This window comes from Poeciliopsis prolifica, unplaced genomic scaffold, assembly GCF_027474105.1.
Source record: "Poeciliopsis prolifica strain line A6 unplaced genomic scaffold, Auburn_PproV2 SCAFFOLD003, whole genome shotgun sequence".
Taxonomy (NCBI): Eukaryota; Metazoa; Chordata; class Actinopteri; order Cyprinodontiformes; family Poeciliidae; genus Poeciliopsis; species Poeciliopsis prolifica.
In genome coordinates this window covers 12961110-12988998 of record NW_026562378.1, presented here as the reverse complement: position 1 = coordinate 12988998, position 27889 = coordinate 12961110, and the positions used below count along the sequence as shown (strand labels likewise).

The following is a 27889-nucleotide window of genomic DNA, read 5'->3' as shown; positions in this document are numbered from 1 at the left end:
TGTTTTAGTGTAACTCACCAACATTATTTGAATGCATATTTATAACTGAGCTACACTGAATTTGGAGCTCTGGGAACATTAAGGAAAGAGCCGTTTAGGATTTTAAAGAGCCGGATCTTTTTGATGATTTGAGCCAAATGACTCGGATCACAGAAAAGAGTCAAAATTTCCATCACGCTTGCGCCTGCGCGTCACTGGCCGCGCAGTTCCGTTTGAAACCTGCGAGCACGTCTGGACGGTCTGTGGTGGCTTTTGGTTCCATCCTTGCTTGGTAAAGTTTTGCTACGGTAAGATATCCCGGTATTTCACCAGTCCAAAAATGTGTCAGGGTAAGCTTTCAATGATTTGTCCTGGTCTTCCGAAAGTGGCTGAGAAGTTAATATTTACTGAATCAGCTAACTTTATGGTTAGCAGCCTCTGCATTAGCACGCTACAGCTAATATTAGCTGGCAGCTGTAGGATAATCTGGTCACTGAAGTTTGGGTTTCCACACCGGTTTCTATGATAATGTGTGTTATTATAAGTTTGCGCTACGACCTTTAAAAGGTACACCATTAAGTCACACTGGAACATTGCATTCAACCCTGTATTTGCGACACCCAGAAGGCCATGTGCTTACATTCAAACTCAGAACATTCAGCAGATTAGCTAATATTTGAACACTGTACGAGCGGACCTGGATTCACTGGGGCGAATCCAATCTGACAGAAATCTTATCAGATTGTCAGCTGTGGAAATAACACGTAAATGACCTGCAATGTAAGAATGTAACATTAAGCAGCTGAACTCATTTTGATCAGGGAGCTACATGTTTCAACTTTACACGCCGGTGCACATACAGATTTGAAACTGCAGGAGTTTTGCAAAAATAAACATTTCTGACTTCCCTCTTTTCCACCGAAAAAGTCATGCTCATGCATAAGTCATGCTTATGCATGACTTTTTCCAGAGTATTTTATCTGTTCTTTTCAATATTGACAGCTAGATAAAGCAAACACTGCTTGCTTTATTTTGCCTTATTCCCTCAAGTATTTGCACACTTCAAACATTTGCACACTGTTTTAGGTCCTGTGCACCCAGAAGTCACACCATGCATATCTTCTCTGTCCGTTCTACTTGTTACCAAAATGAAAATGCTGCCTCCATAACAATGTTGTGGCACATAAAAAAAATGAAACATCGTACTTTCCAACAGGACAATTTGAACAACCCAAGTATGTTATGAAGCATTTCATAATCAATGTGAGCCTTTATTTAAAAATTACATTAAAAATATTGTCAGACTGGTTATTTCCAGTAATTTTTGATTTATTCTTTTGCAAAAGAATAAATTGGAAGTTGGAAATTCACAATTCTCTGAATGAGCAAACAGACTGATAACTTGAGATTTACATTCTTATTATCTTGCATAAAAAGAAGTGTACATTAGTGAAAGCTGACATCAAACATCTACAGGCTGCATTGCAATATAATAAACTAATGAAGTGCATGTTTTTAGTATGTATTTAGTGTTTAAAATGTAGTGTATTTTAGTTAGTATATGGTCTATCTTTATGTAATTCAAGTCTTTTTTTGCCTTTAGCTGTGAGCATGGAGCTGAATGATGCTAACCTGCAAACCCTGACAGAGTTTTTGAGGAAAACGTTGGACCCAGATCCAACAGTCAGGCGTCCAGGTAGGTCTTCTTTCACTGATCTTTGTCTTTGGTATTATAAGGTGATTTTGGGGGCAGGGGGTCTTCTTGTGAAGTATTCACTTGATGTTTTTTTTTTCTTGTATGAGCCACAATAGAAATTGATGGAGGCACTTTGTCATACCACCTGTCTTTTTTGCTTTTGTTTGGTTGTCTTCTCAGCTGAAAAGTTTCTCGAGTCGGTGGAAGGAAACCAGAACTACCCCTTGTTACTTCTCACTTTGCTGGAGAAATCTCAAGACAACGTGATCCGTGTCTGTGCTGCTGTTACCTTCAAGAACTACATAAAAAGAAACTGGAGAATTGTGAGTCAACTCAGCTACTTGAGTAATAAAACAGCCTATTTGTTGTTTTGTAACAGAACTCTCTAGTGCCATAACAGGGCTCTAGTGTGCTAATATCATTGGTGTGACAGAAACAATCCGAGGTCCCATTGGTGTCAGCAGTCAGAGGAAAAATATAAGTCTCTGCGACATGGAAAATCTCCATTTGAGTTGGAGGCAGCAGCAAAAAGACCATTAAATCAGGCTGAGATGTTAATCAAGTTTAATGTGTGCAATAGTGGAGCAAAGGAACAGCTTTGCTTCACTAAGTTAAAGTCTGAAATAATTGTTCATAGGAAAAATGACCTGAATGCAATAAAATATTCAGCTTGAGATGTTTATCCCTTTTAAATATTTGCACTTATAATTTAGATTTTTTTTTTCATTCATTTATTTTAACCTGGGATGTTTTTCAAGTTTAAGCTCTTTGTAGTGTTTTAAACAATTTTTCACAACGTTACCTGTCTTGTAAATTTCTGCTTTGAATAAAGGACTTTGTTACTGGACAAATTAATCATTTACAGGCCAATATTGCCTTTATGGACAGAGATCTTTTTTGTTGTTTTTGTCTTTTTTAAAAAGAAGTGAATCTGTAAAACTCCAATGTGGTGGGGAAAAAATGTACCGGTGCTCCTAAGAAAAAAAGTTAAATGCACCAGTGCAATAAGTTAGTCTAGAGCTCTGCATAATAAAACATTTTCTTCTGAAATAAACAACAATGAAATATGTTGCCTGCATCTTGAATGTACAGACCTTTTATATTGGGCCAATTTCTCTCTGCATATCTATTATTTTCATTTCAGCTGTCCAGTCAGGAAGAAATAGACTCGATCTGGTTAGGATTGTGTTGATTTTTATGTTTTCATTAGTTGTATATTAACTGCGTAATGAAATTGCAGAAAAGTTCAATTTGTTGCCTGCAAATGTTTATTCTCCCATAAGGCTTTGTAGAATCTGTAAGCAATCTCAAAAATATACTCACAGTCTTTTACATTCATTGTTTAATACCCATAAAAACATGTAGTTCAGAACATTTCTTTGCAAACATTGGTGAATAAAATAATTTGATTTGTTTCTCCAAGGTTGAAGATGAACCAAACAAAATCTCAGATGCTGACCGAACAGCGATCAAAGCGAACATTGTAAATCTGATGCTGAGCAGCCCAGAACAGATTCAGAAACAGGTAGACGATCACCTGTTGCCTTAACTGACAATCTAATCAAATCCGAACCTCTGCAGTTATTTGTGTTACCGTCGTTTTTGTGCTTGATATACTGGTACAGCTGAGTGACGCCATCAGCATCATCGGAAGAGAAGACTTTCCTCAAAAATGGCCGGACCTGCTGACAGAGATGGTGACCCGCTTCAGAAGCGGAGACTTCCACATCATCAACGGCGTTCTCCGTACCGCACATTCGCTCTTCAAGAGGTAGACCCTTCGCTTCCTCAATATCAAGTTTCAAATGGAGACAATTTCCGTTCGGAAAAAAAGACTGTTTTTGCTTTCAAGGTACCGCCACGAGTTTAAGTCCAACGAGCTTTGGACTGAGATTAAACTTGTACTGGACACGTTTGCCCTTCCTCTGACGGAGCTCTTCAAGGTTTGTAACCTCACTGCTTTTCTTATTCAACAGTCTTACAAACAGGCTGCATCTATTTTCCTAAGTTAAAATAAAGTACTTTGCTCATAATCGTGAGTGTTTCATTGTTCCAGGCCACCATCGAGTTGTGTCAAACTCACGCCAACGATGTCAACGCCCTAAAGGTCCTCTTCTCGTCCCTAACACTCATTTCAAAGCTTTTCTACAGTCTTAACTTCCAGGTCAGTTGTATGTTTTCTTGCTTTGACTTGTTTAATAACTAGTGTTTTTGTAGAGCTATTTCTCTCTTAAATACAGAAAATGTTACTTCTGCCTTTTAAAAATTTATGTTTTAAACATAAAAAAAAATTCTTGTTCTTAAATGAAATCTAGTGCCTTAACAATCCTATTGTCTTTGCATTTTGTTATGTTACCATCGCACATTTTCAATGCAGTTTTATTGGGATTCCATGGACAACCTAAGTAGGAAGTAGGAGAACAAGAAATTGTAGTCAATTTTCCTTTATTAAACATCCCCACAGAATGATGCTTACATCACCATATTTCACTCTGACGATGGTGTGTTCAGGGCCAGGGAGATGTAGTGGTAGCTTTCTGGTGTTTTCAAAACGAGTCAAAGAATTCAGTTTGTGTCTCATGTTTGCTGTGTTCCTCACACTGCAAACAGTATATTTTATGACTGATTAGAAATGCCAAATGTTTTGGATTAAAAAATAAATACACTGTGTGTCACTTTACTTCACCCTTACAATTTTGCACTACTTTGTGTCTATAATTTAAAATCCCAATAAGGAACAAAAGAATTACCTGTTGCAAGACAAAATATGACAGAATTTGGAATGGTGTGAATATTTTTCCAATTTACTGTAGTTTATTGCTATGTGTTATTTAATTGTAAGTAATGTGAAAATAACACAGGTACTCTGCATGTTATTAATGTCCTCTGTTATTCTAACAGGACCTTCCAGAGTTCTTTGAGGACAACATGGAAACCTGGATGACCAATTTTCACGGCCTTCTGACTCTGGACAATAAGCTTTTACAAACAGATGTGTGTTGTCCTCTCTTTTATAAGGCTGTAAACTTAACTTTTTAGGAAGCCACTTTTTGTGTTAAACCTTCATTTATTTTATTTGCCTACCAACACTTAGGATGAGGAGGAGGCAGGTCTCCTGGAGCTGCTGAAATCTCAGATCTGTGACAACGCAGCTCTTTACGCTCAAAAGTACGATGAGGAATTTCAGCCGTACCTGCCACGCTTTGTTACTGCTATCTGGAACCTTCTGGTTTCCACCGGCCAGGAAGTCAAGTATGACTTGGTGAGACTACTGGGTTCTCCGTTATATTGTTGGTATATGCATATTTAAATTTTTTATGTACAAACAATAATACACACGATTTCCTTGCAGCTTGTTAGCAATGCTATTCAGTTTTTAGCATCCGTGTGTGAAAGGCCGCATTACAAGCATCTATTTGAGGACCAGAATACACTCACCAGCATTTGTGAGAAGGTCATTGTGCCCAACATGGAGTTCAGAAGTAAGTGCTCCGTTGACATCTGCTGCCTTGGATTCTGATCTGTATCTGTCCTGATGTGGCGCCAACCAGACTGTTGTCTCCTGTCAAACTTCAGGTGCAGACGAGGAGGCTTTTGAAGATAACTCGGAGGAATACATTCGAAGAGATCTTGAAGGATCTGGTAAGGATTAGGATGATTTGAATCACATTTTTAAAATTAATTTTCTTAATAAAAACATAAACATACCAAACACTCTTATTCTGAGATTCTCCTCATTAAAGTCATGTCTTAATAGTTTTTTTCTGTTGCTGTTTTTTTTTTGTTTGTGTTTGTTTTTTTTTTTTTTTTGGAGAGCATATCTAGACTCCACAACAGAAAACAGAAAATGCAAATATCTATTGGGTGGTGTTTGCAAAGCTGCCAATTCAGGAGCACAACATGGGTTATGCTGTAACCCATCTTAAGAATAAGACACATTAATGTATATCAATGCGTGTATATGTATATTTGGTGTTTCAACTATTTACATAGGCGGTTACAAACATATTCTCTTACATATAGCTTACAGCTGTAATTAATGATTTCTTAATTTCAGCTCTTCATGGGGAGTTGTGGTCCCTCACTACTGTGAATACTGTATTTGTTCTATCTTTACTAAACATTGTTAATACAGTTTGCTTTTTTTACCTTGATTTTTTTCCTTCTTTACCGAAATCTGCATCGTCACTTTTTTTCCCCTCTCAGACATCGACACTCGCCGCAGGGCTGCATGCGACTTAGTGAGGGGTCTCTGTAAGTTTTTCGAGGGGCCGGTCACGGCCATCTTCTCTGGCTATGTGAACTCGATGCTGTCAGAATATGCCAAGAACCCTGGTCAGAACTGGAAACACAAAGATGCAGCCATCTATCTGGTCACATCGCTGGCATCTAAAGCCCAGACACAGAAGGTGAGTCCACGTCTAAAACCGGATTGCGTTGGGTATCCTCTATAGGTGTAAAGGGTGAATCATATTTTATTTATTTGTTTGTTTTTTAACAGCATGGTATAACACAAGCCAATGAACTGGTGAATCTGACTGAATTCTTTGTGAACCATATTCTCCCAGATTTAAAATCATCCAATGGTAAGACTTTTCTTGGTTTGTATGCAGTTAACATTAATAATCTATTTCCTACACATGGAGCACAATATGTGAAGTTGTAATGGGCAATCTAAAGGCCTTCAGGGGAAAAAAAACATGTAAATTCAGAAATATAAGAAAAGGTAATAACAGCAAGTGTCTAGGAGCTTGTAAACTACAGAGAGTCTACGAAGTGGAACATAGCGTTACTGTAAAGTCAATCTGTTGCACTACTTTGTTCTCATCTAAAATGTTTCCACAAAACAACTTGAATACATTCATCCAAACTTGCAGCACAATGGCAGTCTATTACCAGAGCTACTGACTGTATAACAAGTATTTTTCCACGATTGAGCTGAATGATGCGAACATCGCATCCTTACTAGGACTTCTCTGAAGTTTCATGGCTGCAGAAACCATTATTGACGTAATTGAACATGAAAACATAAAACAGCTGTTTGATAAACTGTTTTGATTAATCTTATTATCTCATTGTAGTGAACGAGTTCCCAGTGCTGAAAGCAGATGCAATCAAGTACGTTATGATTTTCAGAAGTAAGGTATGAAACCAGTTTTGTTTTTCTCCTGAACTTGTTTAATGTTTTAAATTAAGTTAATTTCTCACTAACGACTCATCTCGTTTTCTCTCTTCAGCTTCCTAAGGAGCAGTTGCTGCAGGCAGTTCCTCTCCTCATAACACACCTGCAGGCAGAGAGCACAGTCGAACACACTTACGCTGCTCATGCTTTGGAGAGGCTGTTCACAATGAGAGGCCCCAACAATGCAACCCTGTGAGTATCAATTGAGATTTATTCTGGAAAGTTGCCTGATGAATTTGTCTAGATTAATCAGGCATTAGATGAAAATAGTTTTCCTGCAAAGTCATCTAAATATCCTAAAACGAATAAATTGCACTGCATGGCTTCCAGGTGTCATTTCCTGTAGCAGCTCTACTGAGAGATTTTTCCAGTAATTCAGTATTTATTCATGATCATCTGCTTTCAGGATCACTTCGGCAGAGATGGCGCCTTTTACTGAACAGCTGCTCACCAATCTGTTCAAAGCACTCACTCTTCCTGGTTCTGCAGAAAATGAGTACATCATGAAAGGTAATATTTGTTTTTACTTACCAATGTTTTACGTCAAAAGTTTGTTGCAAATTGACATGTTTCCTTTTCTCTCCAAAGCCATCATGCGCAGCTTCTCCTTGCTGCAGGAGGCCATAGTTCCTTACATTCCCACTCTGATTGGCCAGCTGACTCATAAGTTGCTCCTAGTCAGCAAGGTAACCATTTTATTGATCTAGAATAATCATAGTCCTCTTGGGAGTTATATTCATTCACATAAATGTTTTGCTTTCTCCCAGAATCCCAGCAAGCCTCACTTTAACCACTACCTGTTCGAGTCTTTGTGTCTGTCTGTGCGGATCACCTGCAAGGCCAACCCGGCCACCGTCAGCAGCTTCGAGGAAGCACTCTTCCCCGTCTTCACAGAAATCCTTCAGAACGACGTCCAAGGTATATTTTAGTTCGGCTAGAAACCTCTTGACGCGTTCATGAAACAAGTCGACGGACTGTGCTTTGTTTTGTTTTGCAGAGTTTCTTCCATATGTGTTCCAGGTGATGTCTCTCCTCCTGGAGATCCACTCCAACTCTATTCCTGCTTCCTACATGGCTCTGTTCCCCCACCTGCTGCAGCCCGTCCTGTGGGAACGCACGGGGAACATCCCTCCTCTTGTGCGTCTGCTGCAAGCTTTTCTTGAGAAAGGAGGAGTCTCTATTGCTGCTTCTGCCGCTGATAAAATTGTAAGTTAATCAAATGTTTTTGTGACGTAATAAATACAGTAGCTTCCAATTGTTCTTGCCTTCATGCTTGACTATAATGAAAGTGAAGGATGCTGTTGTTATAACATTTTATTTTTTTAAAATGTAGACTTATGTGTAAACACATGTATTCTCCCATTTCTTTCTATCCCAGCCTGGCTTGCTTGGAGTTTTCCAGAAGCTCATTGCTTCCAAAGCCAACGACCATCAAGGCTTTTATCTTCTCAACAGCATCATAGAGAACATGCCCCCGTGAGTTCTTCATAGTTTTTTTAGCAGAGTTTAAACGCTAATGTATTGCCAAATGGATATTTTTACTAAATTAAATGTTTGTTTTTTTTGTGTGTGTGTTGTTTCACCAGTGAGTCGATTACTCAGTACAGGAAACAGATCTTCATTTTGCTCTTCCAGCGACTCCAGAGCTCTAAAACTACAAAGTTTATCAAAAGTTAGTACAATCTTTTTTTTAAGCACTTTTTTGACTAAGCATTTAAAAATGTTTTTTTTTGTTTGATTCAACTTGGCCAGGATTTGCTGTAAATGATTATATTTTAAGATCATCTTTATTGTGCGCAGTGTCTTATGGGAAATTTGCTGTTAATCTAAGCCTCTTCAAAATAAGACAAACAGAAAACAGGTACTAGATGTGATTTGCAGGAGCAGCAGAGATTCATCACACGCTGTTGTTATAGAGCATTATTCTATTATTCAAAATGCAAAGCAACAAAAAAAGTTTTCTATTGGTCTTGGCAGTTATATAAAGAGTGGAGTTACTTTATTGTGTTTTTTTTTTTTTTTTTTTTTTTTTTTTTACAGATTTTTGGTTTCTAGTTTTATGAGATGAACCATTTTGGGATTTAAGGGTAAATGGTACATGTTTCTTTGGAGGGGAAGAAAAACACAAAATGTTACGTACTTCATCCGAATGGTCCACTAAAGAAATGGGGAAATTCATGACAACAAATGGTATAAAAGCTGAAATGTGAAGGCAACCAAATTATATGTACAGGTCTGGAAACCTAAATTTAACATTTCTATCATACTTGAATAAGTGTAAGTGGATGAAGGTAAGTATTGTAACTAGATTTTAATTGCAGTTCGTTTTTCCAATCAGATACATTGACCAAAGAGCATCATGTTTTTCTTTTTTCTGTCTCTAAGGTTTTTTAGTGTTCGTCAACTTATATTGTGTCAAATATGGAGCGATTGCACTTCAGGAGATTTTTGACAGCATCCAGCCAAAGTACGTATTCATCTTTTTGTTTGCATTTCTAAGAATTTGTCACTTTACAGCTGGACCAATATTTGATTACCATCATACAATACTCTAAAAAGCTTTTTGTGTCTGTATTAATTGGATAACTTTCACTTTATCTTGACTGTCATAGTAATGTCTGCTGTCTATGAATCTCTTTTACTGTAGAAGTAAATGCTGTGTGTTTTTGTGTTAAACTCGTTTAACCTTTTTGAACTGCAGGATGTTCGGGATGGTGTTGGAGAAAATCATCATTCCGGAGGTTCAGAAAGTGTCTGGAACTGTTGAGAAGAAGATCTGCGCCGTCGGCATCACAAAGATCCTCACAGAGTGTCCGGCCATGATGGACACAGAGTACACCAAGCTCTGGTAAGAAGCAAAGAAACACTGAGGGGTTCAGTCCGTCCATAATGAACACCAGACACAGTCACAGTTATAATTCACAACTTCTTATGAACTTCCTGTTTCTGCATTAAAGGCAGATTCCAAGAAAAATAGTTCATTTGACTATCAAAAAGAGGAATTTGGAGTTGAAGATGATTCTCTCCTCAGGACTCCGCTGCTCCAGGCTCTGATTGGTCTGTTTGAGTTGCCAGAAGATGACAGCATCCCAGACGACGAGCATTTCATAGACATAGAAGACACACCCGGCTACCAGACGGCCTTCTCACAGCTGGCCTTTGCTGGGAGGAAGGAACACGACCCGATCGGAGACGCAGTCGGAAACCCCAAAATTCTGTTGGCCCAGTCACTCCACAAGCTTTCTACTGCCTGTCCTGGAAGGGTAAGTTCAGATTCATCCAAAGTATACATGAAAAAACATGTAGAAACTCTGGAATGAGAACATAACAAATAGCTATTGCATTCCATAATGAAAATTGAGCAAATGTCGCCCCCTTGTGTTTGTTTCTGGCGCAGGTTCCCTCGATGCTGAACACCAGTCTGAACACCGAGGCCCTGAAGTTCCTGCAGGGATATTTGCAGGTAGCTTCTGTGCAGCTGATTTGAAACCGAGGACATGGGGACGTCTGGGTCGGAGGCCACCACACACTGCAGCCACAGTGGTCCCAAAGTAACATGACTGATCAACTTCAGCTGAATTAATGACTCCATAGTTGTGTGATGGATTAACAGGAGGAAAGAAAACCTGCATTTTGCCTGAATAAAGGTTGTCTTCTGATAAGAAAACGTTTTAAGTGTTTTTAAAGACATGATCAAATGCTGGCAAAGCTAGACTTATTATTCTTGGTCATTCAAAAGAATTTGGATTGGTAGAGATGCAGACGGGATTGTGAACTGCAGACCAACTGAACAGAACTGGAGGGACTTGTTTACCAGTTTGGTTTGTTCCAATTAGTTTTGGTCCTGGTGTCTTCAGTCTGTGGCTCAAGCATCAATAACTCGTTTCTGTTGCATGTTTTCCTCAAATTTGTCGTATTGTCCTTTTATTTCGCACTGTTTCTTAATGTGAATAAAGAGACACACTTCTATACATTCGTCCGTTACTGCTGCCATGTTTTACTTTTAAATTGGATTCTTGTAAAACTTTATGAACCTTTTTCTTAGCTGTTAGCTGTTTAAATAAGCTAACATTTAAAAAAAATACATAATTGCAGGGCCGTGAATAAAATGACTGCACTGGACACGTTTTGACTTACACAATGAATGTGCTTTAGATTTATTTCCTGATTTATTTATTTTTTTATTATTTTATTGGAGCATCATGATCTCTCTAAGTTTCAGAAAAAATCTGTTGTATCATAGTGTTCAGGAACTTCTAATTTAATCATTTTTGTTTGGCAAATTGCTTTTTGCTATTAGGCTGGATAAGGTCAAATATTTAACTTGCCACAATCTATAGTGAATAAAGTGGTAAGTAGTAAAAAAAAAAAAAAATTTCACTGCTCTTTGTTGGAGAACTGCAACAAAAAATACATTTGTTTGCACACTGTTCTGATTTTGATACCGATCCAAAACTCGATGGCCAAAATGATTCAAGCTTGTCCTTTCACCAAAAAGAAGGATTTGCAAAGTAACTGGAGAAATTGTATAATTATGGCACCTGAAATTTTGAAAATGATTAAAATTTGACTTTTTTCCTTGATTAAAAACATTTACTCAAAACATTTTGAATTTTTACGTAATAAAACCACAGAAGGATAATAAGTTACTACTTGCACGTCAAAAGTAGAATTTATTTTGAAGCGTTATACATCTTTTCTGAGGTGCACTTGATTATAAGATGCACAAACAAGCCTTCAGTGTCTCCATTAGTGCATTGAAAAACACTAGAAGACATTATTGGAAAAGTCTCAGGAAGACTGGATGTGGCCCTCTGAGGTTTTTGTCTCGGCGTTCTTGATGAAGGGCATCATGCACTTATCGCCTCCTATAAAGCGATACGCCACGACGTTGGCCTCCCAAGGTAACAACCTGCAAAGCATAAAACATAAATCACCATCTAACCCAAACAGTCATCCTTACTGATGAAGGCTCAGAAGCACTCACGCTCTTGCGATGAAGGGGATGTACATAATGCGAGGAATGCAGATCATTTCCTGCTCGCCCAGGATGGCTTTCATGGATTGCTGGACCGTATAGAGAGGCTCAAGTGGAGGAATCAGGTTCCGAATCTCTTTCCTGGGAAACGTGTAGGAATAAGAAGCTATATTTCTCCATTGTAACGCATCAGATGGGCTCACAGATGCATTGAAGCTTCTCACCTGATCTCACAGCCTGAAAACATCCCTGTGTCTACGATGTATGGGCACACCAGCGTGGTTTTGACGCCGTCGTGGTTTTCTGCTCGCAGCTCGTGTGCCAAGGACTCATGGAAGCCAACAGCACCGAACTTACTGGCACAGTAATCCTGCAAGAGAGAGTGAAATTGCTCAGATCCATGATGTTCTTTTTCTACTGGTGAGGCATCATTTTTGACATCGAGTCATGCAGCATACCTCCACACACGCTGTGGTGAACAGTCCAAGAGCACTAGCAATAGTGACGATATGGCCGTGGTTTCTGGCTTTCATCGGAGGCAGGAAGGCTTTTGTCATCTGGTGAAGAGGATGGAACAAAGGTTGACGTTACAGTACAGAGAATTTGAAACCTGTCAAGTCATGTTTGGAGTTTTGAGCTGTTTAAAAATCAACTCTTTCATTTCATTTTTTCATTTCATTTTAGACACTAAAGTGTCTGATGAGGGCCCTCATCAATGTTGTTGCTAATGTGGAATAGAGTTTGTATTTCTCCACAGGTACGCCTTAACCTGCATCATTTTCACAATTTGCTTCAATCCATGAAATTCACACAAAGATTAAGAACCTACAGTGACATGACGGACATGATTCAAAGCGCAGTCTAGTAAGACCTGATGTCCAAAATTTCATCTTAGCCTGATTTGTCCATTCCATGGAGGGTGTTTTATAGCTCTTCTGTCCACTTTTGTGATGCATCAGTAACACTAGCAGAGCAAAGAGAGTCAACATGTTAGCTGTTCCTTTCACTGGAAGAAAAGTGCAACACTATTTACTCCCTAAGCACCAAACTTAACGTTTTAAGTGCAGGAACTGCTCTCTAAACAGACAAACACAGGCAGACACTGGATGTCCAAACAGAGACTTTATTCTCCACACTAGCCGACTTGTTCAGTGCCAGATTGTTAAAGCACAGGTGTCAAACTCCAGTCCTGGAGGGCCACAGCCCTGCAACTTTTAGATGTGCCTCTGCTGCACCACACCTGAATAGAATAATTAGGTCATTAGCAGGTGTGGAGAACTGGAAGCTACACAAGAAGGAGGTAATTAAGCCATTTCATTCCAGTGTTTTGTACAAGTGGCACATCTAAAACCTGCAGGACAGTGGCCCTGCACTAATGCATGTTATGTTAAATCATAACAATGAGACTGAAGCTTATAGAAAAGCAGAATTCCATGTTTAAGGCGCTTCTCTTTCTCTTGTGGGATGGCTAAATCATCTCCTTACTCTGTGTTCTTTACAGACAGTTGGAACTTAATTAACTGGACTGTCTTTTATAACCAGGACATGCAGTACCATCCCCTGCGGTACAGGCTGATCCGACCTCTTTCACGCTCCGCTGCACGAACGCCAACCCCAACCAGCGAGTGTCTGTTGCATAATCCATATCTGGCTGTGTTTGCTCTGAACCAAGTTCCGCAGAGTTGCACGGCTGTTTGCGTAAAAGACGTAAGAAGGCTCACCCAAAAAAGCGCATGGCAGTTCACCAGCAGAGTCCTCTCCAGAAGCTCGTCCGGACACTCCAGCAGCCTCCGTCCGGCCACCACCCCCGCATTGTTGACCAGGATGGAGACATCCCCGACCTCCGCTCTCACCCTCTCCGCGGCGTCATAGACGCTCTGGCGCCTGGACAGGTCCACCGTGTAGGCGCGCACGTCCACGCCCAGCTCCCGGGCCAGTTGCGCGGTCCGCTCGTTGGCAGCCGTGTCGCAGTCCCACAGGACGAGGTGCGCCCCCTCTTTGGCGAACTCCAGGGCGAAGAGGCGACCCAGGGCCCCCCCGGCTCCCGTGATCAGACACAGCTCCCCGTCGATGCTCTTCAGCCTGGGGTGGAGGAAGGTGCGCGCCGCGGCGCACAGGACGGAGTAGGTTACCTCGATGACCATCAGCAGCAGGTCCACAATGAGGATCATGATGCCTCAGCTCACTCGGCTCCCACAGCAGGAGTTAATGACCCCGCAAAAAGCCGGGGGTTTAGCCGAGTTTCTGCGTGACGTGGGTTAGGATGGCCACTTTATGTAACATGGGTGCGCAGGATTAGAAATGTGACTGAAGGGCTTTTAGTCTGACGGCCTGGCACATTCATGACTCCATCATGACTGAAACAGAAGGTCAATCAAAGCAAACATCTAGAAAAATGCTTCAAAGGTCAAATAACTCAGTTGACTTAAAACAACAAAAACACTTGTTATTCTGTTCAAGAAATAAATGACAACAATGAGCCACGTACAATTTTATTGCATCTCACAATAGATTTTACCATGTTGCAAAAGTGTCCACACTCCTTGAACTTGTTTTTTTTTAAACTTCTTTGTATTTTATTGTGATGTTTTTATGTGAAAGAGCAACACAAAGTGGCAGACATGTAAAGGGCCACAAGCTTTTAAGGTATTTTTAATGCAGAAAAAACTAAAACGGTTCTTACAGGAGTTTGTTGTGGTTCAACCCTTTTCTGTTGTTACTGCATGTGATGACCTCAGTAAAATCAGTCCACACACTCACCTCAGACATTCAATTTATCCTGATCTGAAAGTTATTCCTGATCTCTGATGTGAGGTCGATTATCCCACTCTGAGCAAAATGTTAAGCTGCTGCACATGTGAGCACAAATCCGTCTAAGCATTTTTTTAAAGCATATTTTTAACAATCATTCCTTCAGTTCTGTGGACTTGCACCTAACACTTCTTCACATAGTTTTTTTACATTGTCTATATTGTTGCACAACATGTTCACTTACTCCTTGAAGTATTGTTTGGAAAAAAGTCAAATGTTTTATCTTTAATTGACTAAAAAACACAGGAAATCTGCATATAAAGATGAATAATTATTTGGCACAATAAAGAAATAGTAGTTTACTATCAGCAATTTCAGAGACTTTATTAATATCTGTTTTTTTTTGTTTGTAATTTTATCACAAAAGGGATTATTGATACACTTCAGTCATGTTGGACGAAGCCAGAGTACCGGGAAAGAACCCGGTACTTTCTGCAAACTCTGTGCAGAAAGACCCCAGGCTGGGAATCAAACCCAGGACTTTCTTGCTGTAAGGCAACAATGCTACCAACTGCACCACCGTGCAGCCATAAAACTTACTGTAACATACATAAAACTAACAATCATCTACTCACATTTCAAGGAATTACTTCTATAGTACATATTTAAAAATCCATTTAATAAGTTAACACATTTAAAAATGTAATGTTTATTTTTAAAGCAACTGATGACTGCAGTAAAAGACCTTTTTCACGGCAACCGGAAGCTGTATCTGATAGGGCTGCGGCACTTCCTGTTTTGGTGACTGTAATTCAAGTACTCTGAAAAATGGCTCTCCTCCTCCGTGTAACATAGTTAATGTTGTATAGAATTCCACTTGTCTTTACTTCCAAGTTTGGGTTCAGGTGTAATGGGTGAAACAGCACCCCCTCCTGGTGGCTGGCAACGTTAAATATAGTGAACACAGATATCTCGTTGCCAGTTCATGAGAGATGGGCGCGAGGTAGGTTCACTGAGAACATTGTATCGGTCCTATAAAATGTTCTGTTAGTTTGTTGCTAACATAAAATACTATTCCTCATAAGATGCTGTACTGCCTGTGATGAACCTGGTTCCTGATTATTTTATATTCTGTTTCATACAGATAAACTACATTTTGTCGCATCCTGTCGTATTCACACAACCGATGAAAAGCCATCATAATTAAAAAGGTCACATCCGGTCCTTTTCATCGCTCTTACTTAATTTGTCAGTGTGTTTTAATTGAATATTTTTTGCAAAAGTCTAGACATTTAACTTTTTACATAGCATTACAACAATTAACATACATAAATAATTTAGTCTACAACACAAAATGGGCCTTGATAATTTGCCAAAACACAACAGTTGTGCCAGATTTGATTGACAGTTCCTATTAAAGTGAGAGGCAGCGGGGAATCCCAGATGTGCAGCACTTTACTCTAGCGATTGCTCGCTCTACAATGATCCGCAGCCGAGCAATGGTCTGGTCTCCTCTGTCTCTTTTGCTGAACTGACCAGGATGCCTAAATGGTGGAATGATGAGTTTGGCTCCAACTTCATGAAGGAGGTCTTGAATGAGGAAGCCTTTATCTGCCATGACTTCATCTCCCAGCTCAAGCAGAGGAAGGATTCCACTGACCTTGTTATTTCTTTGTCGGAGATGCAGCCTGTGTACAACGCTGAAATAAATGTCACCAACCCACAGGGAGCAACGCCAATCAGCCCTTTCACAGTGGTGGTTCTTGTAGGCAGAGAACGTTTCAGACTGTAAGGTGAGGGATGATGGTGTTTCCAGAGCAACTTCTGTGCAGTCCAAGATGACGGACATCTGGAGAGAACTTCAGAAATTTCTGAGGCATACTGGCTTTTACCTTCTCACGACTAATCCACAGGTTGATGGAAGAGAACACAATGAAGAGGTAGTTGGCCCAGGTGATGGTCACTCGGCTGACAGTAGCTATACTGACTTGAAACATGTCAGCAATGAGCTGCTCCTTCAGGCCCACTGCAACCCTGAATGAGTACATCAGGAACTCATCAATCAGAGGCCTGCAGCGGTCAAGGCTGGCTTCAGCACATGCTTCCTCTCCAAGTTTCTGCGCTCTGGTCCAGAACACCAGGAATAATGCAGAGGGTGCAATGGACTCCCAGAAGATCTGGAACACACATTCAGATCGAAATTTGGTGTAGAACCAGATCTGGTCATCAGAGGCACATTAGCGGCTAAAAAGTGTGGCAGACAAATCCACTTTTTGAAGTCTGGCCTCCAACTCCTTAATATAATCCAGAGCTTCATCAAGTGTACCTGTAAAACCACAAAATAAATAGCAAAACATACGGTTAGCAACAAGTTTTAATTATATATTTGAAACATTACTTCTGTGAAGATCAATACATGTTGAGAGTCGGAGCATTTATGTATACAGCCATTGACTTAATCTCTCCACAAAATACATAACCACATAATCTCATAATTTCATTATTATGTGATCATAATAATAATAACATTATTATATTATTAAATATAACTCTTGCTATAATAATATTATTATAGTGTGTTTAATATTATACATATTATTACAGCAACAGTTAAAGACAAAAGTATTGAGATTTAGGTTTATCAGCCATTGTGGTGGTGAGATAAACCCTAATTTTTTATACTTGAATGGTTCTAGTTGTAACCCAGGAGTTCACATTAAACAAAATACATTTATTTTATGTAAAATCACCAAGTTGTAAAATTTTCATTACATCCTCTCTGTGTAGTTAAAGGTTTGAATTTACATTGTATTTACAGTAAGTTATTTTACTTTTGACTGATGTTAAAAATCTCTCAGTATGAAAGTGGTTTCTACTGAGTTTATTCTAGCTGTTGCTATAAAAATATTGTTATAGCAACAGTTATATTTTACTGAAATTCTCTTTCATTGAAAATATATACAATAAACTATCTTTTACCTGCGGGTGGATGTGCCGTGTAGTCATGGTCCGCAGTAGCATCTTCAGCCTGGCTAGCTTTCTAAGAGGACAAACTGCCGTTTCTTAGTCCTCTCGAAAGCAGACTCTCTCATTGCCGGTGCAGTGAAGTTATTCCAGGCAAACAGGGAAGGAACAGCTCTTCTTTTAAGGAGGCTGGTGGTGGATCCGCTAACAAAATCCTCCGGTGTGAAGTGGCGGCTACATACGAAAGTGCTCCCCGTCTTTATGCAAAAGTCCGGACCGTCATCTCTTCGGATCGCCTGTATCCACTGCCTCCGTTGGTCCGGGTCCGTCGGGACCGCATGATATGACAGATAAGGCTGTTTTCTTGCTCCACATGAACAACCGGGGACTGAACAAAAACAACTGCGCCGAGACTGAGCTATTTTCCTAGCCTTTTAATGCTAACGCTATAGCCACCGGAAGTTGTCAAACTCCACATCCGCTTTATAAAACGCATGCGCACAACCACCCGGGCCCCGCGCATGCGCACAACCACCAGGGCCCCGCGCATGCGCACAACCGCTCCTGTCCCGCGCATGCGCACAACCGTCCCGGCCCCGCGCATGCGCACAACCACCCGGGCCCCGCGCATGCGCACAACCGTCCCGGCCCCGCGCATGCGCACAACCACCCGGACCCCGCGCATGCGCACAACCAGTCCGGCCCCGCGCATGCGCACAACCGTTCCGGCCCCGCGCATGCGCACAACCGTCCGGCCCTGCGCATGCGCACAACCGCACCGTCCCCTGCGGTTGGATGTGCTGTGTAGTCATAGTCAGCCTGGCTAGCTTTCTGAGAGGACAAACTGCAGTTTCTTAGCCCTCTCGAAAGCAGACTCTCTCATTGCCGGTGCAGTGAAGTTATTCCAGGCAAACAGGGAAGGAACAGATCCACCTTTAAGGCGGCTGGTGGTGGATCCGCTAACAAAATCCTCCGGTGTGAAGTGGCGGCTACATACGAAAGTCCTCCTCGTCTTTATGCAAAAGTCCGGACCTTCATCTCTTCGGATCGCGTGGATCCACTGCCTCCGTTGGTCCGGGTCCGTCGGGAACGCATGATATGACAGATAAGGCTGTTTTCTTGCTCCAAATGAACAACCGGGGACTGAACAAAAACAACTGCGCCGAGACTGAGCCATTTTCCTAGCCTTTTAATGCTAACGCTATAGCCACCGAAAGTTGTCCAACCCCACATCCGCTTTCAAACCCGGAAGCGTGAAAAAGATCTATTCGGTTAATTCAATGATGCAAACATATATATGCTTTGAACTTATGATAAATGTACATTTTAATTACTTATTTCCACATTCAGTGTATCTACTCTACTTAATATGTATTTCTTATTTTTTATTGCACTGATGTTTTTCAACTGTCACATAAATATAAAATATTTATGTGACAGTGACATAATTGTGAAATTATGTGCCACTTGTGTGCCACTCCTCATCGTATTGAGTGGCAGATTTTATACATTTTTAAAGTCATCCACCAGAGGTCGCTGTCGGCTAAGATTCCCATAAACTCAGACCTATTTGGCCCTCAGCAGCTGTCGCTCTGCGTGTAATCATTAGACATGAGACATTTCTGTGGAAACAATGAGAGACTCCACGGCTAGTTTATCATCTTTTATTAAGCATCAGACGGTAAAAGAAGAAATAGGCTTTGAAAATCGTTTTCCTACAGCTTTTCTGATGATATTTACATGTTCTTTGTGTCATACAGCGCTACATGTGTTGAGGAAAACAGGGAAAGCAGAAAAACACATTTTCCTACAAACTCAACAGGTACAAAGTCTGAAACTTTTACAAAACAAACATTTTCTCTCAACCACACCAGGAGGGCAGCACACAGAGAGCCATGGACCTTCAAGAAGACCGATTGTGTTTTATATCAATATTTCAATTTATGCAAGACAACATAGGACTTCCTTCAAACAATTCAACAAAGTGCAGTTCAGAAAATACAAAAAGGTATGAGAAAATACTTCCCATTCACCCAACACAGAAAGGAGCCACATCTGCTAATTATTATGGCTTATTTTGCAAGAGATTTGGCGACAATTAGAGGCTCATTTTTAGGGATTTGTCATTTACTGCCTGTCTGACTGTGATGGATGCTAATGAGCCCTGATCCTTCAGCATGTTGCACACCCTCCCCGTTTTCTATCTATTTCTCTCTTCTGTCTCCAACACCTCTTGTAGAGAAGGGCATACAGCCATGTCAGTTTTACATTTTTATTCCATTACCATGCATCACTAAAGGCTGGACTGACAAAAAAAAAAAAGTAAGTCCACACACCAGTGACTCCACAGTTCCAGGTAAGCTCCACTGTTTGTTTGTGTTTTTTTGTTCATCCTTTTCTGGAGTATTTTGTTACAAAATGTATGACAACGCTGCTGAAACCGAGCTCTTCCTGTAGGACCAAACCCTGTGCGTAGCCAGGGGGGGATATTTATAGAATTAGAGATGCAAACTCATGCCCAAAAGGATGCTGCAGCTTGTCTTTGCACCGTCATGATGGGAAAACAAAACAAAACAGAACTAGGACTCCACGAGAACCTTACTCTTGACCTGGCTCTGACGGAGCTCATTTTATTTTTAAGATTGCATCGTTGTCAAGCACAAACAGAGCTTGGTAAAAGTTAGTGCACCTTGCAATTGTAAAGACTTTACAACCCTTGAAACTCTTCCACAGTTTATCACATTACAGCCACAAACCTAAATGTATTCCATACAGAATGGTGCATACTTGTGAAGTGGAGGAAAAATGATGTATAGATTTAAAAAATGCTTTAGATGCTTTTAGACGAACCATTTCACTGCAATTAAAGCTGCAATCTGAAGCCTGGTTTCAATTAGACAGAACTGGGCTGTTCTAACACATGAAGAGTTTGATGTAAACAATCTTACTTTATCTCTGGCTGGACGTTTTTCTGCTGAGGTGAACCTCCATCTCATTGTCAAATCTTTTACTTCCTCCAACAGGTTTTCCTGGATATGTGATGTGCAACGTCAGTCCTCTGGAACAAATACTGCTCTGTTTGACTTTTGGATTATTCGACCAGAACGCCTTCTTCCAGATGTTTCCTGTGGCGTCAACATAGGGGAAATATTAAATGGAACTTTTTATGGTTTTATTCCAGCAAGACTTTGATCCGAGTTCCCATGGTCCGCTTGGCTCTTTATGTAAATCTGTCAGTTCAGGTGGGAGGCCACGTCACATACATCTGGATTGAACAGAGGTCTGTGTGACGTTCAAAGCTCAGGATGTTGCTTTAACCGAACTTTGGTTTAAACTATTTCACCATTTTTTTGGGGGGGGTCATCATTATTCTGTTTGTTCACACTTTTTTTTTCTTCTAACAAACCTCTGAGGCCTTCACGTAATATACTAGGATTACATTACACATAGATGGACTCAATTTACTGATTGGGTGAATTTGTAGGTTATTTGTTTCATTGTGTTTTATTTGGGGAGTGAAGAGGGGAGCTAACTACAGGCAAAAACTTTCAAAAATGAAGAACTTGCTGTCCACTTCACACTTAATGCGCTTTAAGATCCACATGGAATCCCAGTGAAATACATTGTTTGTGTTTGTCATGAGACAAAAGGTGAAAAGTTGAATCTATCCTTTTGTCTTTTTCAAAGCAGAAGTTACCCATGACTTTGGGAAGCAGAGTGGCTCCAGCCATCATTCAGGATGTCAGTTTAAATCAAGCTGATAACTCTGAAGCACAGTCCGTCTGTCGCACACTCCTTGTTCCAACTCTGTTCACATTTCACACTCGCTCCCTCCCTTCAGGAACAAGGTGGCCGAAGTCTTCATCAACATCCCCGAAACAGCGGGTCACACCCAGGTCCATGTGGCCGCGCGCCGTCTGCTCTTTTGCGATTTGCGGAGACGGGTGCATGTTTCCGTGAAAGCAACCGAGTGACATAAAGCGACGATGTGGCAGTCTGACTGAAAGACCCACGATCCAGTTTTCTGATTCTTCCCCTGAACTGAAAACACAACTGAGATGAATAAAGGAACTGATTAAGATAAAGTCTGTAACCGTCCTCTGTAAATTAGGCTACATGTGTGCATCAAATGTGAGCCATCCAGTCATCTCAGCCGCTCACCATGGAAACTGTTCAGTCTGCTGAGAGTGAGTCTGCACCTGCTTGTGTTTCTGGACTTTTTCCATCCAAATGTTTGGTGCATGAGAGAGAGACATTAGAGTTTAAAAACAGAAGCAAACATAAAAGCTTCACAGGGTGAGTGCTCTGTCCTGTTTATTTGCTCATTATTCAGACTCCATTAGGGCAGATTCAGAATGCAGGGTTTTTATTAAAAGCAAAGGCACAGAAATATCTAACTCGTACTACAGTGCCAGACAAATTTGTTGGTACTCCTGGTGAAGATGTGAAAAAAGTCTGAAAATAAATTCATATTTTTTACCTGCAGCAAAATCTCACTGACAATTTTGGAAAAATTGAACCATGATTAGTTGCACAGGTCATAAAGCAGAATTTGATTTGGCGGCCCTTTTTGTATAAAGAAGATTACCGCTGCTACCAGCATTGCAATGAAAGTTTAAAAGAATCTGGGAGAGGAAGCCAAGTTTCATTTGCTGAACTTCAAAGCAACAGGAATAATTGGTTATTATTTGCAGAGATGTATTTATGAAGAGACTAAACTCAAATACAAAAAATAGAACAAACCAGTCTTTCTTTCCTGGAAATGTAAAAGTATTCTCATTCTTAACATTAAAAGAATTTTAGGTCTGTAGTCAGTGTTAAAGTTAGAGCATTTATGACCTGTGCAGCAGGTTTACTTCCTCCTTTCTGCAGCTGCTGTTATCCTGCACACACATTGAAACCTTTCACCGCTGCAAAAACTGTATCTAAATCACTTCAGATTTGCTGTTCCAGTGGTTCTGTGATACCAGGGTGATTTTCGCTGCCAGAAAAACTGAAAATAGGTTTCAACTGGCTCTTTCATCGTGATAGTGAGTCAAAGCATGTGATTAGATTAGCACAAAATAGTTAAACAAATAGAAAAAGAAACATTCCAGGGAGTATAAGGGAGGCTAGAAGACTTGGATGGATGTTTTAAAAATGCTCTGCAAATTCTCCCAAATTTTAAAATATCACAGAAATAGAAAAAGTGAAAAAGAGGGTTTTACAGAAGATGATGTTTTTCTGTACTGAATAAATGCCCTGAAATTAAAGCTGTTTTTATGAGCATGATAATGTGCTACTGCAATATTAGCTGAATGTTAAAGGCTTTTACACATCTTTACCAGGTTTCCCAATGAACACGGCTGGCACTTGTATCTCTACATTAAATAGGTCCACTATGACACATGTTTCTTGCAAAAAGTTCCTTCGATTCATGCTTGCAAGACATACATTATGAAGTTTATATGTTTTAAATGAAGTTAGTGTGAGAGCACCAGTTTTGGTGTCATCAGGTGCATTAAGAAAAGAGTAAACTGCAGAACATTTGGTGTCTAAGTGCAGGAAATACAGATGAATCACTTGTGAAAGTGACTAATCTGCCAAGAAACATAAAATGAGACTCATCTCTCAGAGCTGTTTTGTTAGAACTCCAGAATATCCTCCTGCTTATATGTTTGCCCTACATGAGCAAATACGGCTCCCTGAAATGACTCCTATTATTATTATTTTTTTAAAAGGAATGCTCCAACATTTTGAGATAAAACATCAGAATGCACAACCGTCTGTATATGTCATCAGAAAGAACAATTCTTTGGTTCTTTGTGTTGCACAGAAAGACTGCAACAAGCATGTACAGAGAGACAGTAGCAAATATAAATCTTTCTGCTGCAGAATGTTGACTAACAGAAGCAACTCCTTCAAAGAAATAGAGCACGCACAGTGCTTTAAAATGCATAACTATGAGGTTACCACATGTCAGTTGTTTTAGAAAATACCTTAAAAATATAAATTACTTTTTAAAATTTTGTACAAGTGATGCGTAATGTCGTTGTAGAGTCTGACTTTGCACGGATGCATGTACAATATTTATACAAAACAGATTGTTTTCTCTGTTGTCTCCTGCCGCGTGATGCAAAATTCACCTCATCCGCTACAACTACTCAAAGCTTGAATTACAAAAGACTTTGATGGACAAATGTAACCCAAACTTGAGGACACACTCATTTAGACATTCAGAATAAAGTTTATAATCAGTGGCGGTTTTTAGGGAGCTGCTCCTTCTGCCTCCCTACTGAGTCCCTCTGAGTCCCATTCAGGAAGAAATGCATCAGGTCATCAAGGTCATCATATGGTAAAAACGGAGGATCTGAAATGAATTTAACACAAGCTAGACAAGATTTTATCTTTTGATTTTTATGCTTATTTTAGCTTAATGCAATCCTAATTCAAAAAAGCATTAAAAGTATCTCTTTGTAATTTTTTTTTTACAAAAACAAAATAGAAGCTATAAGTGCATCATAAATCTGAAATTATATGTTTAGAAATTTGTTCAGTGAAGAATGATCCACATAAGGGTAAACTAATAATTTACACTAGAAATGGTCCCCAATTTTGAGCTCAGACTCAGACACCATCTTTAGGATCATAATACAACAATATTTTCTCACAATGCTGCACCCTGCACACCACAGCAAGCCACTGGCGCCCAAATGGGCCAAAGGAAACCTGTTTTCTCCACTGACAAATAACTCTTTATTTTCTGCTCTATGGCGCCCCCTTGTGATGCATCATTGTCCAGGGTAGAAAGACATATTCCCCATGTCCAAAACCGCCACTGATTATAACAAGAAAAACAAGAGTGCAACATTTCCAAAATGATATTTTCTCTCTCGCCACCAATGAATGACCAGGATGCATGTGACCTCACAGCTTAATCTGTGCAGTAAAAATGCCAACCCAGGAGAGACGCTGAGCTGTTTGAAAGAAACAGACCGAAACACTTCATCCTGCTGAAGATTTGACTTAAGATGAAAGACGACTATTGCTACATAATAAATATAAGTGAAAGGTAGTTATTGCACACACACGCACACAGAGATACTTATGTGCTTTCTTTTAGTCTGCCTCAGGCTTTCCTCCTCAACATCAAAATGTAAAACACAGGACAACATGAACTAAGGCCAGTTTTAAAGGAAGTTGTAGGAAGCAAGAACATGTTCTCAGCCCTCCGCCTTTGAAACATACAATGTATCTGTACAGTGTATATAAATATACACTGTAGGGAGAGAAGATATATGTCTTCCTTTCATACTGCAATTGAGGATTTTAAAAATATCTCCTCTTATTGTGCCTTGTTTTGATGCCCTTTATGTTTCACGATGATTTGACAGCTTTAGCTGCAGTGGCTTCAACATTTTATCCAGGGCTCTCAGAAAACAGGTTATAAAAATTGTAGACTAGACTCTGGCAGCTAGTCTAATGATGGCATTATAATCTGGGCTTGTATAAATAGCAAAAAATCCCTACTTTTCTTCCACTCTGAGGGCATGTTTGATTGTTTTCATCAGGAACGTTTCAGAGAAGATAACAACACTATTTCCAGTGATCCACAGGTGTTGTAATTTTGTAGGAAAAGCCTTTTTCTTTCAGTTTTTCTGCAAATTGTTCCCAGGCAAGTCTCTGAGGTTTTCATTTGCTATCCCTTATATCTTCATCTTCTTTATATTCTCTGTGCAAGCCATTCCTTTTAATCGACTCTAAGAGTTGTACTGATGCTTCTCCCCCTGAAGCGGCCGCAGCTCTGGTGAAATGTGGTTTTCCTGTCCTTCCAGTGGCAGGTTGCTGTTCCCCAGCTTCTTGGAGAGGCCCTCCATGTGGTTGGGACCCTGTTGGAAGCCAGAGAGCTGAGCAAACCTGGGGCTGGCTCTCTCCAAAAGTCTTTGGGTCACGTTGGGTGCCGAACTGTCGTGCAGGTGTTCCTCCTCGTCCGTGTCGGCGTCAATGAACTTACTGACAGACGAGTCGTGGAATGTGAAGATGCTCGGCCGTAAGTTCTCGGGGCTCTTGCTGGGCGTCCTGCTGCTGGCAGTGGTGTAGACAGACGTCTCTGGGCTTTGGATTGATGAGCTGTCAGAGAGACCTCCTTTCCCTGAGTCCTCCCCGCCTCTGACTCTAACTTTAAGTGAACGGCCCTTTATTGGGTTGTTTAGTGACGGAGCTCTTGGGTTGTCGTTGTTGAACTTGGTGCTTATGCCTGACTTGGGGCTGGTGGCACCATGCGATCCCTCATGCTCATTCTCCAGGGTGGGCTCCAGGCTGGGGTTAGTACTGACTCTTCCAGGCATGTTGCTCCCTGAGCCGTGTGAAAATCTGGAGCTCTCAGGAAAGTCAGGTGCACAGCTGATGAAGCTGTCAATGCTGGAAATGCTCTTCATGTCTGTCACTCCCTCCGCTGTGCCTGACACGGCTTCAGGGAGGATGCTTCCCATCTCAAATTCAGCTTTCTGCCTGGCTGACTTCGAATGTGACGCTTTTTCCTTGCTGTTGACGTTTGGCTGTGACTGTGCTTTTGTCATGTTATTGTACATTTCCTCAAGTTTCTGTGCACTGAGATGCTGAGGACTGCTGGCTGGTTTGGTCTTTTCTTGGAAGCTGGACTCAGTAGTCTTACTGGGACTACTAGGGTTCAGCGGTGACTTGATCCTGGGTGTTCCTCTGTGTGGTGACACGTGATTGTCATGGAGCTTCTCCTTCCGCTCATCAGTTTTTTCCACCATGACATCCATGAGTTCCACGCTACGGCCAAAGGCATCCTTAATGTTCATTGAGACAATGCTACCATTTCTCTTAGCCCTCTCCAGAGCCTCTCTCCTTTTGATAGCTTTCTCCTGCCTCTTCTGTTCTTTGTAAAACTCAGAGAAGTTATTTACAATAATAGGAATGGGTAAGGCTATCACCAAGACTCCTGCAATGCAACACAAACCTCCAACTATCTTTCCTAGCAGGGTTTTTGGGTAAATGTCTCCATAACCTACTGTGGTCATAGTAATGGTAGCCCACCAGAAGGAGGCAGGGATGCTTTTAAACTTGGTGTCCTCTTCATCCTTCTCAGCAAAGAACACCAGACTTGAGAAGATCATGATGCCCATGGCAAGAAAGAGGATAAGCAGGCCCAGCTCATTGTAGCTCCTCCTGAGAGTGAAGCCCAAAGACTGAAGACCTGTGGAGTGACGGGCCAGCTTCAGGATTCGCAAGATCCGCATGATCCGGAATATCTGAACCACACGGCGAACGTTCTGAAACTGCAGCACGCTCTTGTTGGACTCTGTCAGGAAGATGGTGACGTAATAGGGCAGGATGGCCAGCAGGTCGATGACGTTGAGGGGACCTTTGAAGAACTTCCATTTGTTTGGAGAGGAGAGGAAGCGGAGCAGGTACTCCATGGTGAACCAGGCAATACAAACAGCTTCCACGTGAGCTAGCTGTGGGTTGTCCGTGGGCTGGCCAAACTCGTCGGTGTCCTGCAGCTCTGGGAGGGTGTTGAGAGACAAGGCAATGGTGGACAGCACAATGAAGAGGATGGAGATGATTGCAAGGATCTGAAAAAAAGAGGGGAAATTAATTAAAGTTCTGAAAACAGATGACAAGTTTTTCAAGAGGTATTTTACATTTGTCTTGCTTTGATTCCACTGAACGTCAAATATAAATAGAAGAAGGAAGGAAATAGTTAACAGTGCCAAGGAATACAGGTTGTACAGTTGTTTTGGGAGAATCATTAGTCTGGTGGTGCTTCATGCTTTGCTGTATTGGTCTCACAGGTTGGAGCTGGGAATGAAAATACTCAAGTTAGACTTTCTGAGCAAATTGGAAAATATTTCCGTAGCGCTATTTTTAGTAAATTAAAGTAATATCAATGCAATAAAATCCAATAGGGACAAGAGATAGATATTTCACATACACTTTATGTACAAAAATTTTGAAGAGGGATGACTTTTTTGCAAATTTTCTCTTATTCACAGACTAAAAATATACTTGCAGACTTGAAAATACATAGACGTCTCACTGATACTTAGTAAATATGCCTCATCTTTTATAGCCATCAGTTTTAGTCACAATTTTAGTCACAATTTCTGGCTCTTGCAGAGCTGGTAGCATTAACGTAAACTGGTTGGCATCCAAGCGCTGGTCCAGCTTGGGAGCATAGTATACAAATTTTCAGGAAGGGTGGTCATGCCAAAAGCTTAATGTTGACCTGCTTGATTCATCCCAGAACCAGCTCTGGTGTGTGTTTTGGATCACTGTCTGGTCTTGATCAGCCCAGAAGCAATCGTGGATAAATCCTCAAGTGTCCTCAAGT

The 27889-nt window shown here is 40.7% G+C and overlaps 3 protein-coding genes across 3 annotated transcripts in view; 1 reads left to right on the top strand and 2 right to left on the bottom strand.

The window, feature by feature from the left end:
• Positions 1-207: 207 nt before the first annotated feature.
• Positions 208-10828, top strand: cse1l (CSE1 chromosome segregation 1-like (yeast)). Its single transcript, XM_055027332.1, has 25 exons — positions 208-287; positions 1583-1675; positions 1856-1998; positions 3099-3200; positions 3301-3446; positions 3528-3618; positions 3732-3839; positions 4577-4669; positions 4770-4937; positions 5028-5157; positions 5252-5317; positions 5882-6084; positions 6177-6261; positions 6757-6818; positions 6913-7049; positions 7264-7367; positions 7446-7543; positions 7625-7775; positions 7855-8063; positions 8236-8333; positions 8444-8529; positions 9243-9324; positions 9559-9705; positions 9889-10120; positions 10255-10828. The coding sequence occupies exons 2-25, from the start codon at positions 1591-1593 to the stop codon at positions 10342-10344; spliced, it is 2916 nt and encodes a 971-aa protein (XP_054883307.1). The 5' UTR covers positions 208-287; positions 1583-1590; the 3' UTR covers positions 10345-10828.
• A 675-nt stretch (positions 10829-11503) lies between these two features.
• On the bottom strand, positions 11504-14290 carry rdh20 (retinol dehydrogenase 20). The gene is made up of 5 exons (XM_055027333.1): positions 13557-14290; positions 12294-12392; positions 12060-12205; positions 11845-11976; positions 11504-11769 (listed from the first exon to the last, which is right to left on the bottom strand). Exons 1-5 carry the CDS (start codon positions 14004-14006, stop codon positions 11649-11651), a joined length of 948 nt encoding a protein of 315 aa, XP_054883308.1. The 5' UTR covers positions 14007-14290; the 3' UTR covers positions 11504-11648.
• A 4910-nt stretch (positions 14291-19200) lies between these two features.
• Positions 19201-27889, bottom strand: part of LOC129355711 (potassium voltage-gated channel subfamily B member 1-like) — a 40006-nt gene continuing 31317 nt past the window's right edge. Inside the window, exon 3 of the mRNA XM_055025315.1 lies at positions 19201-27131. Within this exon, the coding sequence (XP_054881290.1) occupies positions 25290-27131 (1842 nt within the window). The 3' untranslated portion in view covers positions 19201-25289. The remainder of the gene's footprint in view (positions 27132-27889) is intronic.

Bases quoted from the DNA above. Each gene is read 5' to 3' on its own strand.
- cse1l (XM_055027332.1), top strand. From the start codon at position 1,591: ATGGAGCTGAATGATGCTAACCTGCAAACCCTGACAGAGTTTTTGAGG. The intron at 3,840-4,576 runs GTCAGTTGTATG...TTATTCTAACAG, and splicing joins TCTACAGTCTTAACTTCCAG to GACCTTCCAGAGTTCTTTGA. The intron at 5,158-5,251 runs GTAAGTGCTCCG...GTCAAACTTCAG, and splicing joins GCCCAACATGGAGTTCAGAA to GTGCAGACGAGGAGGCTTTT.
- rdh20 (XM_055027333.1), bottom strand. From the start codon at position 14,006: ATGATCCTCATTGTGGACCTGCTGCTGATGGTCATCGAGGTAACCTAC. The intron at 12,393-13,556 runs GTGAGCCTTCTT...CCTCTTCACCAG, and splicing joins ACTGCCATGCGCTTTTTTGG to ATGACAAAAGCCTTCCTGCC. The intron at 11,977-12,059 runs GTGAGAAGCTTC...CACGTTTCCCAG, and splicing joins TTTTCAGGCTGTGAGATCAG to GAAAGAGATTCGGAACCTGA.